The sequence below is a fragment of the Pelobates fuscus genome, chromosome 3, assembly GCF_036172605.1.
Source record: "Pelobates fuscus isolate aPelFus1 chromosome 3, aPelFus1.pri, whole genome shotgun sequence".
Classification (NCBI taxonomy): Eukaryota; Metazoa; Chordata; class Amphibia; order Anura; family Pelobatidae; genus Pelobates; species Pelobates fuscus.
The window spans coordinates 155,501,405-155,516,748 of record NC_086319.1 but is presented as its reverse complement, the minus strand read 5'-3'; the positions used below and the strand labels follow the sequence as shown (position 1 = coordinate 155,516,748).

The following is a 15,344-nucleotide window of genomic DNA, read 5'->3' as shown; positions in this document are numbered from 1 at the left end:
AACCAGGACACTGACCGGCAGGAGGTCAGATACCCTGTTAGTCTAGTTGGTAAAGGGGAGAAGTGTGGCGAAACCAACCTCGCCACTGTGAACTGGAGAAGCCTGGTTGCCCGCCTGCTGCCTTTGGATTATGGACCGGCAGTTAAATGGTTAATTTTACTGTGCAGAAAGATTTATTCCTTCCTTTCTGCACAGCCATTCAGTAGATGCTATCTACCGAACAAACAGCTTTCTATCAGCCTCCCCAGAGCCGTGGGAAGTCGGCCGGCACTGTTAATTGGCCACCCAGAAGCTGGCGTGTGCCTCCTATCGACCTCCCTTATAATCTGTTTTAATAAGATAATGATATTATGTTTGTTTATGTTTTCTATTGATTTATGGCACAATGGATCTTTCCATATAATATTACCGAGTTGACAGTTGGACTAATCATTATAAGACCGCTTTAATGGAACGCAAGCGTTCTTCCTGTTTCCATGACGTTGGAACGCATACGTAACGGCGTTTGAAGGCGAGGCTTGGAACACTCATAGAGGATTACAAGCAACAGCTGATTCTCCTCCACGCGGATGGGCTGATGGCGTCCGGACAGGGCCGGACTGGCCAACCGGGACACCGGGAAATTTCCCGGTGGGCCGTCGGCACCTGGGGCCGGGGAGACATGTGGGTGTCCTGCGGCCGCATGGAGAGCTTGGATGGCGGCCGCAGGGGAAGCTCTTCTGGCGGCCGCTGGGGGAGCAGGCTGTTCTGTCTCTGCTCCCCCTCACTCGCGCGCTAGAAATAGACCGGGGCCGGAATATGACGTCATATTCCGGCCCCGGTCTCATTGAGCTGCACGCGAGGGAGGGGGAGCAGAGACAGAACAGCCTGCTCCCCCAGCGGCCGCCAGAAGAGCTTCCCCTGCGGCCGCCAGAAGAGCTCTCCATGCAGCCGCAGGACACCTATCAGTCTTACCACCCACCCACACAGGTAGCAACAAGTGTCTGTGTCATGCTGTGTGTGTGTGTCATGCTGTGTATGTGTCTGTCTGTGTCATGGTGTGTGTCTGTCTGTGTCATGCTGTGTGTGTGTGTCTGTCTGTGTCATGGTGTGTGTCTGTCTGTGTCATGCTGTGTGTGTGTGTATGTCTGTGTCATGGTGTGTGTGTGTGTATGTCTGTGTCATGGTGTGTGTCTGTCTGTCTGTGTCATGGTGTGTGTCTGTCTGTCTGTGTCATGCTGTGTGTGTGTGTGTCTGTCTGTGTCATGCTGTGTGTGTGTGTCTGTCTGTGTCATGTTGTGTGTGTGTCTGTCTGTGTCATGTTGTGTGTGTGTCTGTCTGTGTCATGCTGTGTGTGTGTGTGTGTGTGTGTCTGTCTGTGTCATGGTGTGTGTCTGTCTGTCTGTGTCATGGTGTGTGTCTGTCTGTCTGTGTCATGGTGTGTGTCTGTCTGTCTGTCTGTGTCATGCTGTGTGTGTCTGTGTCATGCTGTGTGTGTGTGTGTGTCTGTGTCATGGTGTGTGTCTGTATGTCTGCGTCATGCTGTGTGTGTGTGTGTGTGTGTGTGTCTGTCTGTCTGTGTCATGGTGTGTGTCTGTCTGTGTCATGCTGTGTGTGTCTGTGTCATGCTGTGTGTGTGTGTGTCTGTGTCATGGTGTGTGTCTGTATGTCTGCGTCATGCTGTGTGTGTGTGTGTGTCTGTCTGTGTCATGGTGTGTGTGTGTCTGTCTGTGTCATGGTGTGTGTCTGTCTGTCATGCGGTGTGTGTGTGTGTGTGTCTGTCATGCTATGTGTGTGTGTCTGTGTCATGCTGTGTGTGTGTGTGTGTCTGTCATGCTATGTGTGTGTGTCTGTGTCATGCTGTGTGTGTGTGTGTGTCTGTGTCATGCTGTGTGTGTGTCTGTGTCATGCTGTGTGTGTGTCTGTGTCATGCTGTGTGTGTCTGTCTGTGTCATGGTGTGTGTGTGTGTGTGTGTGTATGTCTGTCATGCTGTGTGTGTGTCTGTCTGTGTCATGGTGTCTGTGTGTGTGTGTGTGTGTGTGTATTAGATTTTTTTTTCCAGGGCTGCTTTGTATCCCCAGTTCGGCCCTGCGTCCGGAGGAGGGGCTGTAAGGTATTTAAACCTAGCCGGGCGGCAAGAGGATTCAGCACAGCAGACTGGATCCTCTACTCCGAATTTACCCCTGAGGAAGTCTGTAGTATTAGGCGAAACGCATAGGGTTTGGACTATTGTAGGAGATTATTTCCGTTTTTTATCTTGTTTTATTTGTTTTGTTTTATTAATTTATAATAAATATTTGAATTAGGGAGATATTTATTTTTATTTTTGTTTCAATCAAATGAAAGTGTTGCCGGATTGGTACCTAGTATCCTGGTCATCTGAGATTTGATGTGCCTGTACACTACTATAATCTTGTGTTTTTAATGTGTAGCTCAGTATTGGTCTACTAACAGTCTACACTTATTATTATATTATCTCTCTCTCCTACATGCCTATTATGTGGAGAAGATCTGTCAACTTTACTTTTTGATGTGCCTTCAATCAATTTTTTTCTAGTGAGTGCAACTTCGAAAATCACTTCTAAGGATGTTTTAGATAGTACACCATGATTTTTGTTTTTTTCCTGCTGTAGATCTTATATTCTTTGTACATTTTGAGAGGACTGGGAGGAGTTCTATTCCCGTTAGATTCTACAGTGTGGGGTATTACTATATAGGTAAAACTTCTTTCTTCTGTGTATTACCTCCCCACTTTAAGTCTTTCCACTTGTGATTTGTTGGGTGTTTTTCTTGTATTGTTCACTTATTTGAAAGCAAAAGATGCGAGCTTGCTCTCCGCATACCATCAGCCAGTAATGTCCTTTTACAACACGACTGGTCTGAATGTGAAAAGGTGATGAATAAATGTAAATTGAATTGAGTACCCATCTGGCTAAATATAATTGTTTTTTTACATTTTAAAAAAAATATATTTTCTGTTTTTGTTTTTTTTTCATCTCGGTATTGACCGTATAAAATATATAAAGAAAGCATGACCACCTAATATATATTCATTGTACACATTCATTTTTTTTTCTTTTTTTTTTGGGAGGGGGGGGGGGGAGGATTTGTCATGGACATAATATTATCCTTTTAATTTTTTTTATTTACAATTTTATATTCCTTTTTTTTTTTTCTCCCCCAGTTACATTATTACTGTATAGATATCGTAAATGCTTATTATAGGTCATTATAGTATTAATACACTTACTGTAACAGCTTCAAGTTTCTGAAATTGTCCATTATATTTTGGTTATACATGTTTATTTAAATGTATGACCACTACATGATACAGTTTATTACATTTTTTTTCCTCATATAATTCAATATATTTCAAAAAATAAAAAGTATTTGAAAGAATACATTTGACTAAATACTAGGGAAAGGTGCTTCCTTAAACTGAGTACTGTGTGAGAACTGACAAGGGCCAAAATGAAATAATTTTCAAACTTGGCTGCATTTTACCTGTTATCGACTGATATTTGCATTTTTCCTGTAGCCCATGGATCAGCGCAGCTAAGAGGAATAGGCCTTGACAGAGCCAGGAGTTAGGCATAGCAACCACAGGAAGTTAGTGACAGCTAGCATGCTGGGTAGGGCGGAGCCATAAGGGGAATATTTACACAAGCCATTATATGAAGTGGCCATTTTAACTGAACCTAAGCTTACCTGTCAGTTGTCCCTCCCACCCTCCCTGTATTTGGTTAGGTTAGTTGATTTCACGTTTTTTCACAGCGGCGGGGAATGGCCTGGTTAAATCGGAGGGTAGATGGAGGAGAAAGTGGGCATCCTGAGGTTTAGTGTGGATTGGGCAGTGTTGCACGTGGTTGGTAGGTTCGAGCCCGTCGGTGGCTCCGAACCTGGGGGTGTGGTGGTGTCTTGGTACACCCTACACTGGAACTGGTGGGTAGCGGTGTCTTGGTACACCCCTACAATGGATATGGCGGGTAGCGGTGTCTTGGTACACCCCTACAATCGATATGGTGGGTAGCGGTGTCTCGGTACACCCCTACAATTTAACCTGGTGGAAATGTGGTCATATTGGGCGGCCATTTTCTGTATTAACATGTTTTTTAGATTGTTATCTATTGTTATTATTGTGGGGTCATTGCTAGGGGTATGTTATGTATATGGGGGGATGTTAACTTTAATAAGATTTGTTGGCAATGACCCCATTTGTTATTCCTTAATTATTGTATTAATAATATAATAAAGCTGTGGACTAATTATTTCCAACAGTATAACCTGTGTCCGTGTTTTAATGGGGGTTTGGGTAAAGTTAGTGCATATGCCGGCAAATCCGACTGTGCGCCTGTCATGTCAGTTGACCTCAATCACCAGTTTAGTGAATACATTAAATACGTAATGAATAAAAAGCAGTCCAGTAGCCAGCCTACAGAGTAAATGCAAACAAAGAATATTAATCTGTATTTAATGGTCTCTATCTGTGTGTTAGATAGGTGTACTGCAGTTACATAGTAAATACACAATTATTGAATTCCTGTATTGTTTTTATTTCCACAGCATTACCTGACTGCACTGGGTGGTATTGTTGCAATTCCTTTGATTCTTTCCAAAGAACTCTGCTTGACACATGACCCATTGACTCAAAGTCACTTGATCAGCACCATTTTCTTTGTTTCAGGAATCTGCACCTTACTCCAGGTTGTCTTTGGCGTCAGGTAAAGTTCTGTTCAATGCTTGAAAATGGCAGTTCTGAACCTGGCCTTTGTGTAGCAATACTATTGAAGTCTACATGCTTCATATTACTAGCATGTAGCATCTAGACCAGGATTTTCAATCTCCACTTGCCAATACCAAGTTGTCTTTATCATGTAGACTACTTAAACAATCAAGAAATTCCAAACCTTTTCAAAAATTTACTTGAACTATCTATCTATCTATCTATCTATCTATCTATATATATATATATATATATATATATATATAGCGAACAGAGGGGGCTGAAAAAAAAACAGTGACAGGAACACTAAAGCATTAGGAATAAAGATTTGTATTCCTAAAGGCAATAGTGTTGTTTTAAAATTGTTGATGCTCACTAGCTTCATTGTAACATAGTGGAACCCCACTCATAAAGATGCAGAATTTCTATATTGTTGCCTATAGCAGCGTTTCCCAATTGGTGTTCCGTGGAACCCTAGGGTTCCATGAGAACACAATTGGGGTTCCAACAAAAGTTTAAAAATAAAATGGCCGCGGGCGGCGAGGGAGCAGTGATCTACCAGCTCAGCTCCCTTGTGCGGACAGCAGTGATGCTGGAGCTGGAATATGATGTCACTCCAGCTCCGGCATCACTAAAAGGTGCGCACGCGAGGGAGCTGAGCAGGGAGATCACTGCTCCTTCAGCGCCCGCTCGCCAGTCGCTCAACAGCCCTGGACCCCAGGGACCGCACGCTCATCACGCCAGCCGCTCAGCAGCCCCACTGGACCCCAGGGACTCCATGCAAGCACTCCTAAACGTAGTGGGGCTGGGTGGATGAAAAATTAAAAAAAAAAATATATATATATATATATATTTTGCATGTGTGTCTGTTGGGGAGTTTGTATGTGTTTGTATGTCTGTCAAAGAGTGAATGTGTGCTTGTCAGTGAGAGTGTATGTGTGTCTGTAAAAGAGTATGTGTGTCAGTGTGTGTATTTGTGTGTCAAGGTTTGTGTATGTGTCACTGTGTGTATCTAAGTGTGTGTATGTGCCAGTGTGTATCAGTATGTTTGTATGTGTGTGTGTCTGTGTGTGTGTGTGTGTGTGTGTATGTGCCAGTGTGTATCAGTGTGTTTGTATGTGTGTATGGCAGTGTGTGTATCTGAGTGTGTCAGTGTGTGTATGTGCCAGTGTGTATCTGTGGTAGCAAGTGTGTGTATATGTCCCTGTGTATTTCTGTGTGTGTATTTGTGAGTCAAGATGTGTGTATGTGCCAGTGTGTATCAGTGTGTTTGTATGTGTGTGTGTATCTGTGTGTGTGTGCATGTCACTGTGTGTATCTGAGTGTGTTTGTGTGTATTTATGAGTCAAGATGTGTGTATCTGTGTGTCAAAGTGTGTGTCAATGTGTATATGTGTGCCACTATGTGCCAGTGTGTGTATCTGTGTGTTGGATACATAAATACAAACACACACACACACACAGATACACAGTGTGTGTATGTGCCAGTGTGTATCTGTGGTAGCAAGTGTGTGTATATGTCCCTGTGTATTTCTGTGTGTGTATTTGTGAGTCAAGATGTGTGTATCAGTGTGTTTGTATGTGTGTGTGTGTATCTGTGTGTGTGCATGTCACTGTGTGTATCTGAGTGTGTTTGTGTGTATTTATGAGTCAAGATGTGTGTATCTGTGTGTCAAAGTGTGTGTCAATGTGTATCTGTGTGCCACTATGTGCCAGTGTGTGTATCTGTGTGTTGGATACATAAATACAAACACACACACACACACACACAGATACACACTGACACAGAGATGCACACACTGGTGCATATGAGCACAGATACACACACCTTGACACACACTGGCAAATCCAAAACACAGTCACACACACTTTGAAACATAGATACACACACCTTGTGTATCTGTGTGCCACTATCTGCCAGTGTGTGTATCTGTGTGTCAGATTCATAAACACTGGCAAATACAGACACAGATACACACACCTTGAGACACAGACAGATACACACACAGATACACACACAGATACACACTGTGTGTCAAAGTGTGTGTATCTATGTGAAAGTGTGTGTGTGTGTGCATTGGCGCACAAACACACGCCGAATGTATGTATGTATGTATGTATGTATGTATGTATATATAATATATATATATATACACACACATACACTGCTGTGTGTGTGCTGTTAGTGCGCTGTGTGAGGGTCTTATGTGTGTAAGGGTGCTGTTAGTGTGATGTGTGTGTGTGAGGGTGCTGGTAATGTGCTATGTGGGTGAGGGTGCTGTTAGTGTGCTGTGTGTGAGGGTGCGGTTTGTGTGTGAAGGTGCTGTTTGTGTGCTGTGTGTGAGGGTGCTGGTAGTGTGCTATGTGGGTGAGGGTGCTGTTAGTGTGCTGTGGGTGAGGGTGCTGTTAGTGTGCTGTGGGTGAGGGTGCTGTGGGTGAGGGTGCTGTGGGTGAGGGTGCTGTGGGTGAGGGTGCTGTGGGTGAGGGTGCTGTGGGTGAGGGTGCTGTGGGTGAGGGTGCTGTGGGTGAGGGTGCTGTGGGTGAGGGTCTTGTTAGTGTGCTGTGGGTGAGGGTCTTGTTAGTGTGCTGTGTGTGAGGGTCTTGTTAGTGTGCTGTGTGTGAGGGTCCTGTTAGTGTGCTGTGTGTGTGTGTGAGGGTCCTGTTAGTGTGCTGTGTGTGTGTGTGTGTGACGGTGCGGTTAGTGTGCTGTGTGTGAGGGTGTTGTGTGTTTGTAAGGGGGCTGTTAGAGTACTGTGTGTGTGAGCATGCTGTGTGTGTGAGCATGCTGTGTGTGTGAGCATGCTGTGTGTGTGAGCATGCTGTGTGTGTGAGCATGCTGTGTGTGTGTGTGTGTGTGAGTGAGGGTGCTGTGTGAGTGAGGGTGCTGTGTGTGTGAGTGAGGGTGCTGTGTGTGTGTGTGAGGGTGCTGTGTGTGTGTAGGTGCTGTGTGGGTGCTGTATGTTTGGAGGGATTGTGAAGGTGGGGGCAGATTAGTAAATATCCCTCCTCCCTTCTTACCTTATGTAGGGAGGGGGATCCTTGCTGCCATGTGCCATCCCTGGTGGTCCAGTGGAGAGAGTTCATTCTTGCGAGATCTCTCAAGAGGAACCTGGCGGAGCTTCTGTCTAGAGCTCCCTGGGTCCTCTCCTGCCTCCCTCCATGCTGCTGTGGGCCAGTGAGGTAGATCTCCGGAGATCTCCCCTGCAGGCAGCGGTCAAGTCCTGGGGAATAAGGGGTGGGAACTCTCCCAAGATTCTCACCCCGCGCGCCATTTGCTGATGCTGGGAGCCGCAATATGACGTCATATTCCGGCTCCTAGCTACAGCAGACAGCCCGCGCGGCGAAAGGGAGTAGAGAGCACACAGCTCCCTCACCGCGTCTGAGATGGAGACAGGCGCCCGACGGGGGGGGGGGGGGGGGGGGGGTGTGTGTATCACCTTTTGGCACCTCCACCCCCCCCCCCCCAATGACACAGGAGGAGGGCATTTGGGGGCGGCAGAGTGCCTGCAGGAACAGCGGGAACGTCGTTCCCACGCGTTCCTGCAGGACTCTCAGGCGTGCCGTGGGGATTAGTGTGTGCCCAGGCACACCCCGTGCGCATGCCTGTGTGTGTGTGTGTGTGTGTATCAGATATACACGTACACACACTGGCACATACAAGCACAGATATACACACCTTGACACACACCTTGACATACAAAAAACTGTGCAATTTAAAACAAATAAATAAATAATTCCCGGAGGGTCGGGGGAGTGGGTTGGGGTTCCACAATGTTAATATACTATGTCAAAGGGTTCCACAGGAAAAATTAATTGGGAACCCCTGGCCTATAGTGACAGCATTCCATGAAGCACTGGGGTGGAGTGCTATGGTGTAGACTGTAGACTGTACATCACATGGGTTCTGAAGTTCTTCTTGATTATAACATCCATCAGATATTTTCTAAACTACTGTATAACTGTTAGTTTATGTGTAAATCTGCAGTATCTGTATGTGTGCATGTTGGTGTTCGTGTGTGTGCAATGTATGGGCATAAATGGATAATGACCCTCTATTGTAAAGTACAGTTGTCAAGTGCAATTTACATGATTTTTACTCAGATTACACTCTACGCACCAAAACAAATTTAGCTTAAGTGATTTGTGTATAGATCATGCCCTGCGAGTCTGATTGCTAAATTCTCTGCAATTTAGGAGTTTAATCACTTTGTTCACACAGCCCTAGCCACACATCCTCTGGCCATGAGTCACACAGCTTCCTCACAATCTTACTAAAAAGAAGTCTCAATTTTAAACTTCCTTTTTTACACATTGTGTTTCATTTAAACGTTCTTATCTCTTGTTTGTTTTTTTTGTTTTTTTATTGCATCCAGTGTGTGAAATGAATAGTATGAAAGTCTGACAATTTTAGAATAAATAGTTTAAAGTAACTGGTGAGGCAAACTTGTTTTAATTGAGTCCCTTCTTACCTGCTACCACTACTCCTATGTTATATTTTGATTATAGATAACCATACTATATTGGATTTGAGTACTTTTCTCCTTCTTTACCGTAATCCATACTGTATTTTGACTGCAGGCTGCCAATCCTACAAGGGGGAACCTTTGCTTTTTTGACCCCAACTTTAGCCATGCTTTCATTACCAAAATGGCAATGCCCTGATTGGACGCAGAATGCAAGCATGGTGAATGCTTCATCACCTGTGTTTGTGGAGCTTTGGCAATCACGTATACGAGAGGTAACTGCTTATTGTTCCTGACAAAGAAATGTAAATTATTAAGTTACACATAAAGAGGTACCAGGTATGTGTGTGTGTTTATGTGTGTGTGTGTGTGTGTATATATATATATATATATATATATATATATATATATATATATATATAATGCAAGCAAAAAGAGCTGTCATCGCTCCTACTATTGTGAAACACATCAGAAGTAGGAAAAAGGTCATGCAAAGTAAATACATTCTCTGTATATACCAGGTATAGCTAACATGTAGATTTCTAAATGATTAGCTACAGCTCGCAAATGGTCTTTCTAGTTCAAGGGAGCAAAGCCAGAGGAAGATTTAGTTACTCAACAACTACAACTGTAATGTTACCTGATGGTTCCCCTTGATCGAAAGGGACAAAACCAATACATTAGTTGCTTTTACTTTACAGCCAGCATTATACATAATCTCAACAAGATATGGCAGTTTATCAATGTATATATTTACTATGTCTGCCATGTGCGTCATGAATCTAAAATGTGAGGTTGTAGCAGAACCTTTACGGTAAGTTTTCCTTTACTGCTCTAGTGACCTTGTCTGTAGATTAATTTATCAAATAGAAAATCATACTACAAAACAATGTCTTAATTTTTTTAACCCCTTATAGAGATGTCACACTTGCATAGGCCTATTCACTTCCTTCTAAAGACAAAAGAGGGCATAAAGCTGTTGCTAAAATATTGTATTGTAACTTGTGCCTGCTATTGAGGGATCCACTTTGTATGGAGTTCAACTCAACAAACAACTCATTTGCCTGCTAGTGAGGAAGCTTGTGTGTGTGTGCCTGCTAGTGAGTGAGCTTGTATGTGTGTCAGTGAGCTTGTCTGTAGGAATCGTGTGTGTGTTAGTGAGCTTGTCTGTAGTAAGTATGTGTGTGTCAGTAAGCTTGTCTCTAGTTAGCATGTGTGTGTCAGTGAGCTTGTCTGTAGCAAATCTGTGTTAGGGAGCTCTTCTGTAGGGAGCATGTGTGTGTCAATGGGCTTGTCTGTAGGGAGAGTGTGCGTGTAAGTGAGCTTGTCTCCAGTGAGCGTGTCTGTGTGACAGTGAGCTTGTCTGCCATGGAGCCTATTTGTGTTAATCAGTGAATGCCAATACTCATTGCATTAGTGAAATTTTATAGCCACTATCCTGTTGTGATAATAATATTCCATATTAATTAAGAATGATTGATTGATTAATTAAGTCTCTGTTAATCAATAAAGTTTGTATTGATTATTTACAAGTACTTGACGTCAGTGTCTTTTCCTTTCTCAAATACTCAATTCACTCATCCAGAAAAGGGTTTTGGTGCCCACCAATATCTTTAAAAACCTAAGGGTAATTGATTATTGCTTTTTGATATCGGCGCTTCATGAATTTAATGATTAGGCACAACACCTGTGTTCAGAGGATTTGAAAATCCAAGCTAATTTCTAATTACAAGTCAATGCCATTGCTTTTTTAGGTCACAATAATGTTATTTATTAAACAAGGAATTGTTGATAATTGACCAGAAAAGTAATAATAGCCAAATTAAGAAATTCTGCCTTTGTTTGTTTATTTTTTGTATTTTTGTGCCTGTTTTTTTTTTTCTTTCAGGTTCAAGGAGCCATTATGGTAGCTTCCTGTTTTCAAATATTTGTAGGATTTTCTGGACTAATTGGGTTTCTCATGAGGTTTATTGGCCCTTTAACAATTGCTCCAACCATTACCCTCATTGGTTTGCCTCTCTTTGAGTCCGCTGGTCGAGATGCAGGAAGTCACTGGGGCATTTCTGCTATGTAAGTGAAAAAAACAATGTTCAAAAATTACCCTAAAGGGTAGGTATTTGGGCAAGGAAACCCCACAGACCTTAAATGAACTTCTGATCCTACAATTGCAATCAAGTTGATACTATACACTAACTTTGTGATAAGTTATCTTCAGATTCACCAAATGGTAAGACATGCCTCTCTGTCAGTTCCCTATTGTCACGAGGAATAACCCCGACATGCAGAGTTTAGGATAACAGTAAGAGACTGAACTGAATTAGACATATCACAGGTCCTTACAGTGGCTGGGTTTAATGTACAATAGAGAGGAAACGTAATCAAATACAAGCCTAATTCAGGCTCACAGAGAGACAGCGAAAACAAGAACTAGCCGGAGTCTGGTATACGGTATATCGATAGAACAGGTAAACATATCAGAAAAGGGTTACAGAGAAACTTAGGTTCAGGACCAAACCCAAGTTCACCATAAATATCAAAAAGTAACAAGTAACGTACTATAGGGTACTGGGAACAGAAATCATGATAGGGCACAGTGAATGGGGGGAAAAGGAGTTTAAATACTGTTATGTGTGATTTGATTGGTCCACGTCATGTCTGCAACCCCAGAACGTGCGTGAACAGGGATGACAAAGTAAAGTGGATCAATTAGACCCGGAAATTATGTTACGTTCCCTTTGTCTTTAAGAGTGTGCTCCGAATGCGAGCAGCGATCTCAACGCTGTGATTCAAGCCTTGTGATCTGTTATTTTGTTCAGTGCGCAAAAAGCCCCCTCAGATTCCCTATCGGCTCGAGGACCGGGTAATGAACCTTACACATATTTTCTAACTTTTCATACTCCCATACATTTTCTTAATCTTGGCATCCCTCTCTTCATCTCAGAAATCTGCCCTTCCACATTTTCATATTCCTTCCATTGCATTCATATAAAGGTTTTCCTCCTGCCCTCCATTTCTTTATACCTTTCACCCGTAATGACTTGTCCATAGGAGCACCTAGGAAAGCACCATTTAATTATTTTCATAACAAAAAAAAACAATCTATTGCCAGTTGTAAAAGAGTGAAATACTGACAGTAGTTGCACATTTCCATTATAAATGGTAAACATACACCATAGGTACTGCAGTGTTATGATTTCTTCTCCCATCTTCTATTACTACACAAAATGAATCATTGATAATAAATGATGACTGTCTGGATAAGATGTTGACAGCAGCTGGGCATGGTAGAACTTAGGACATTTGTGAAATCTGTCAAGTCTGTGATCATCTCAGACATACTCAGTATGCCTCTAGAAGCGATTTTTGGAATACCTCATTTAATATAATTAAAATGTCTTAAAATAACATTCAAGCTTGGAGGTTGTGAGTTTAGTTCTTGCTCAATTTGTATTTTCAGATTTAGGGGATTGTGAGTTTATTTAATACCTGCCTTTTATGTGTGTGTGTGCGTGCGCGTGTGTTTTGTTCTGCTCGTTCTTTATTTGCCCCAAGTGTAATGTAGCCTAAGTGTAATCCCATATATGTCTATTAATATATATTTAGTGAATAACCTGATTGAAACTTGAACATGCAAGAGTGAATAGGTTTACTTATGCATTAATCTATGTAAAATAATCACTGCATGTGACACCTCATCCAATGTTTGTTTTTATCTGATTCAGCAAACTTCATAATAAATAAAGAAAAGAAGATATTTAATGTCTGTACAATAATTGAACCCCGGCTGACAGAATGAAAAACAAAGTCCTTAACTACTAGGCTATATTAGAACCCAGAAAGTAACAAAGCTCACATACAATACCAACATTATGTGTGTCTGTTGATAACCTGTCATCCAACAGCCACACATAGTGTGCCTTCTATAAATGTGTTCCTTTTCTCATCACTGTGTGTTCACTCAAAATGTGTTCCCTTAAACCCAGCACAGTGTGCTTTCTACAGATTGTTCCACCAGTCCAACACCTTGTGTGTCTATCTGTTGAAGCTTGCTGCCAGACTACCTCAAGCAGGTTCCCAAATGTAGTTCAATTATTGTTTTGTCCTGTATCTGCAAGTCTTTTATAAATTGGATTATTTTTTTGCTGTAACTGTAATAATTTCCGATTTTAGCATGATCTACAATATCAGAACAGGAGTAGTGTAACTCCTTAATCTAAGCAGTTTCCTGCATACTGAGTAACACATTATGTGTTTCTAACCATGTCAGTGTACTCTGATTGCTTTGTAATTTGCTGGTTATATCTCTGACACTCAAGGGGTTTAAACCAATGAAATAAAGTGTTTTTAAAATTAATTTATTTATTTCTTAATTTTGAGAGCTATTTCATATGAGTCCAATAGAATGGGGGGAGGGTTTTCGAGGGGGTGGGGAGAAGTCAGATTCCAAATTCCTTACAACTACATGGAATGTGCCATATATCATAGAGATACATGATATATTCAATGTAAAATATTAAGATTTACTCACCTTGCCTCTGTTTCAGCACCGCCATGACCTGAGCTTCGTGGGTGTTATCCTTCATGTAACATCCACCTCCTGTCCACCTGTGCTCTGCCGGATTATTTCTGTGATTTGCATGCTTGAAAAAACTTCCCCAAGCAGGGCAATCCTCCAGTATACCGGCATTTGAACAGAGTGATGTGAGTCAGTCAGTTTTATATTTCCTAGCCAGCAGTAGCAGTGCTGGCTAGGGAGTTACCATAGCAACCACAGCTCGTGCTCTGTAGTTGCTGTGTCTGGAGAGTAGAAGGATGCCTGTGGAAGGACTATTCTGCAAATTTCACTGAGAAGTGGGGGGAAAAAAACAAATTTTAAATGGCTTTTTCTAATGCACTATACATTTTCTAGCAAGACTACTAGCACAATGTATAGACACAAAGTTATGCTCTTTCAAAAAAGCACAAGTGAAAATAGCAATGATCAGTATCCTTTATAACTTCACCAGCATCCACTGCCTTCCACTCCCTCCATCCTTCCCTCTTCTACTTTTTCTATGCAGTCCTTCTGTTTGTTTCAAATTCACAACCACTTTGCTCCCTTCTCTTTGTTTCCCCTTCTGCTCATTACACCTCCACACTTTTTTAGCATTCTACACGACCAATTATTATTTTTTTTAAATCCATTCTGCACTATGTCACATATCTCTGGAAACTTTCCCTTTCAGAAGATGTTTCCGTATGTAAAGAAGGTTGAGCCGTTACCATTTTCAATGCTACAATTTTAGTTATTCAAAAAAAGGTCTGTCCTAAAAAACAAGTTATTTTGTTAAAAGACTTTACTTTATCTAAGGGCAAACCTTTTATTGTATATTTCTATATAATCATGGTTTGTAAAGTAGCTGCTTTTGTTTTTCTTTCTAGGACAACTTTCTTTATAGTTTTGTTTTCTCAGTACCTGAGGAATGTTCCTTTGCCTATACCCTCCTACAGCCGTAATAAGAAGTGTCATTTCTCCAAAATTTACCTCTTCCAGATCTTTCCAGTAAGTATTTTTTTTTCCATGCAATAAAGTCGATGCACTTTGTTAAAATATTAACTCTATAAATTACTCAAAAGGTAAATTTATTTAAACAATTTCAGAAATCTAATGCTTTGCCAGCGTGGCTTGTGGACATTTCTTGACAATTTTTTTTTAAAGAGACCCATCTCCAACGCAAGCAGTTGATCTACTTGTATACAAATTAAGCAGCGCAATTATTGATCACACATTTGAGCCATTACAAAAATGACATTGTAAAAGGAAGTTAGCCAAGGGGTACTCTGAAAAGGAATTATGTGGTTTAAGTAATCTTGTTAAAATATGTTCATTTTTATGAACCAAGAGGGAACTGGTCGGCCAACAGGGTAGGGCTTGGTGGGCAAGTACAAACAAATGGCCTTTGTTTTAAGCCAAAACTCAGAGAGCTGCTCTGTGGAGCATCTAATACACATTGGTGCTGGAATCGGGTATGTAACAAGAGGATTTTTAACCCTTTCAGCACTTTAGGGGACAAGGGAGGGGGAGAAGAGCACTATAGTGCTAGGAATACAATTTTGTATTCCTTGCACTATAGTTTTCCTTTAAACAGTATAAAGAGATCATAGGGAGTGTCAGGGTTACATTACTGAACAACGTAAAT

General features: G+C 41.8%; 1 protein-coding gene across 3 annotated transcripts in view; it reads left to right on the top strand.

The window, feature by feature from the left end:
- The window catches only part of LOC134600914 (solute carrier family 23 member 2-like), a 137,619-nt gene that overhangs the window by 109,814 nt on the left and 12,461 nt on the right, over positions 1 to 15,344 (top strand). For all 3 annotated transcript variants that reach the window (XM_063445295.1, XM_063445296.1, XM_063445297.1), the window contains exons 3-6: positions 4,544 to 4,701; positions 9,281 to 9,440; positions 11,054 to 11,235; positions 14,587 to 14,707. In XM_063445295.1, coding sequence (XP_063301365.1) covers positions 4,544 to 4,701; positions 9,281 to 9,440; positions 11,054 to 11,235; positions 14,587 to 14,707 — 621 coding nt within the window. The remainder of the gene's footprint in view (positions 1 to 4,543; positions 4,702 to 9,280; positions 9,441 to 11,053; positions 11,236 to 14,586; positions 14,708 to 15,344) is intronic.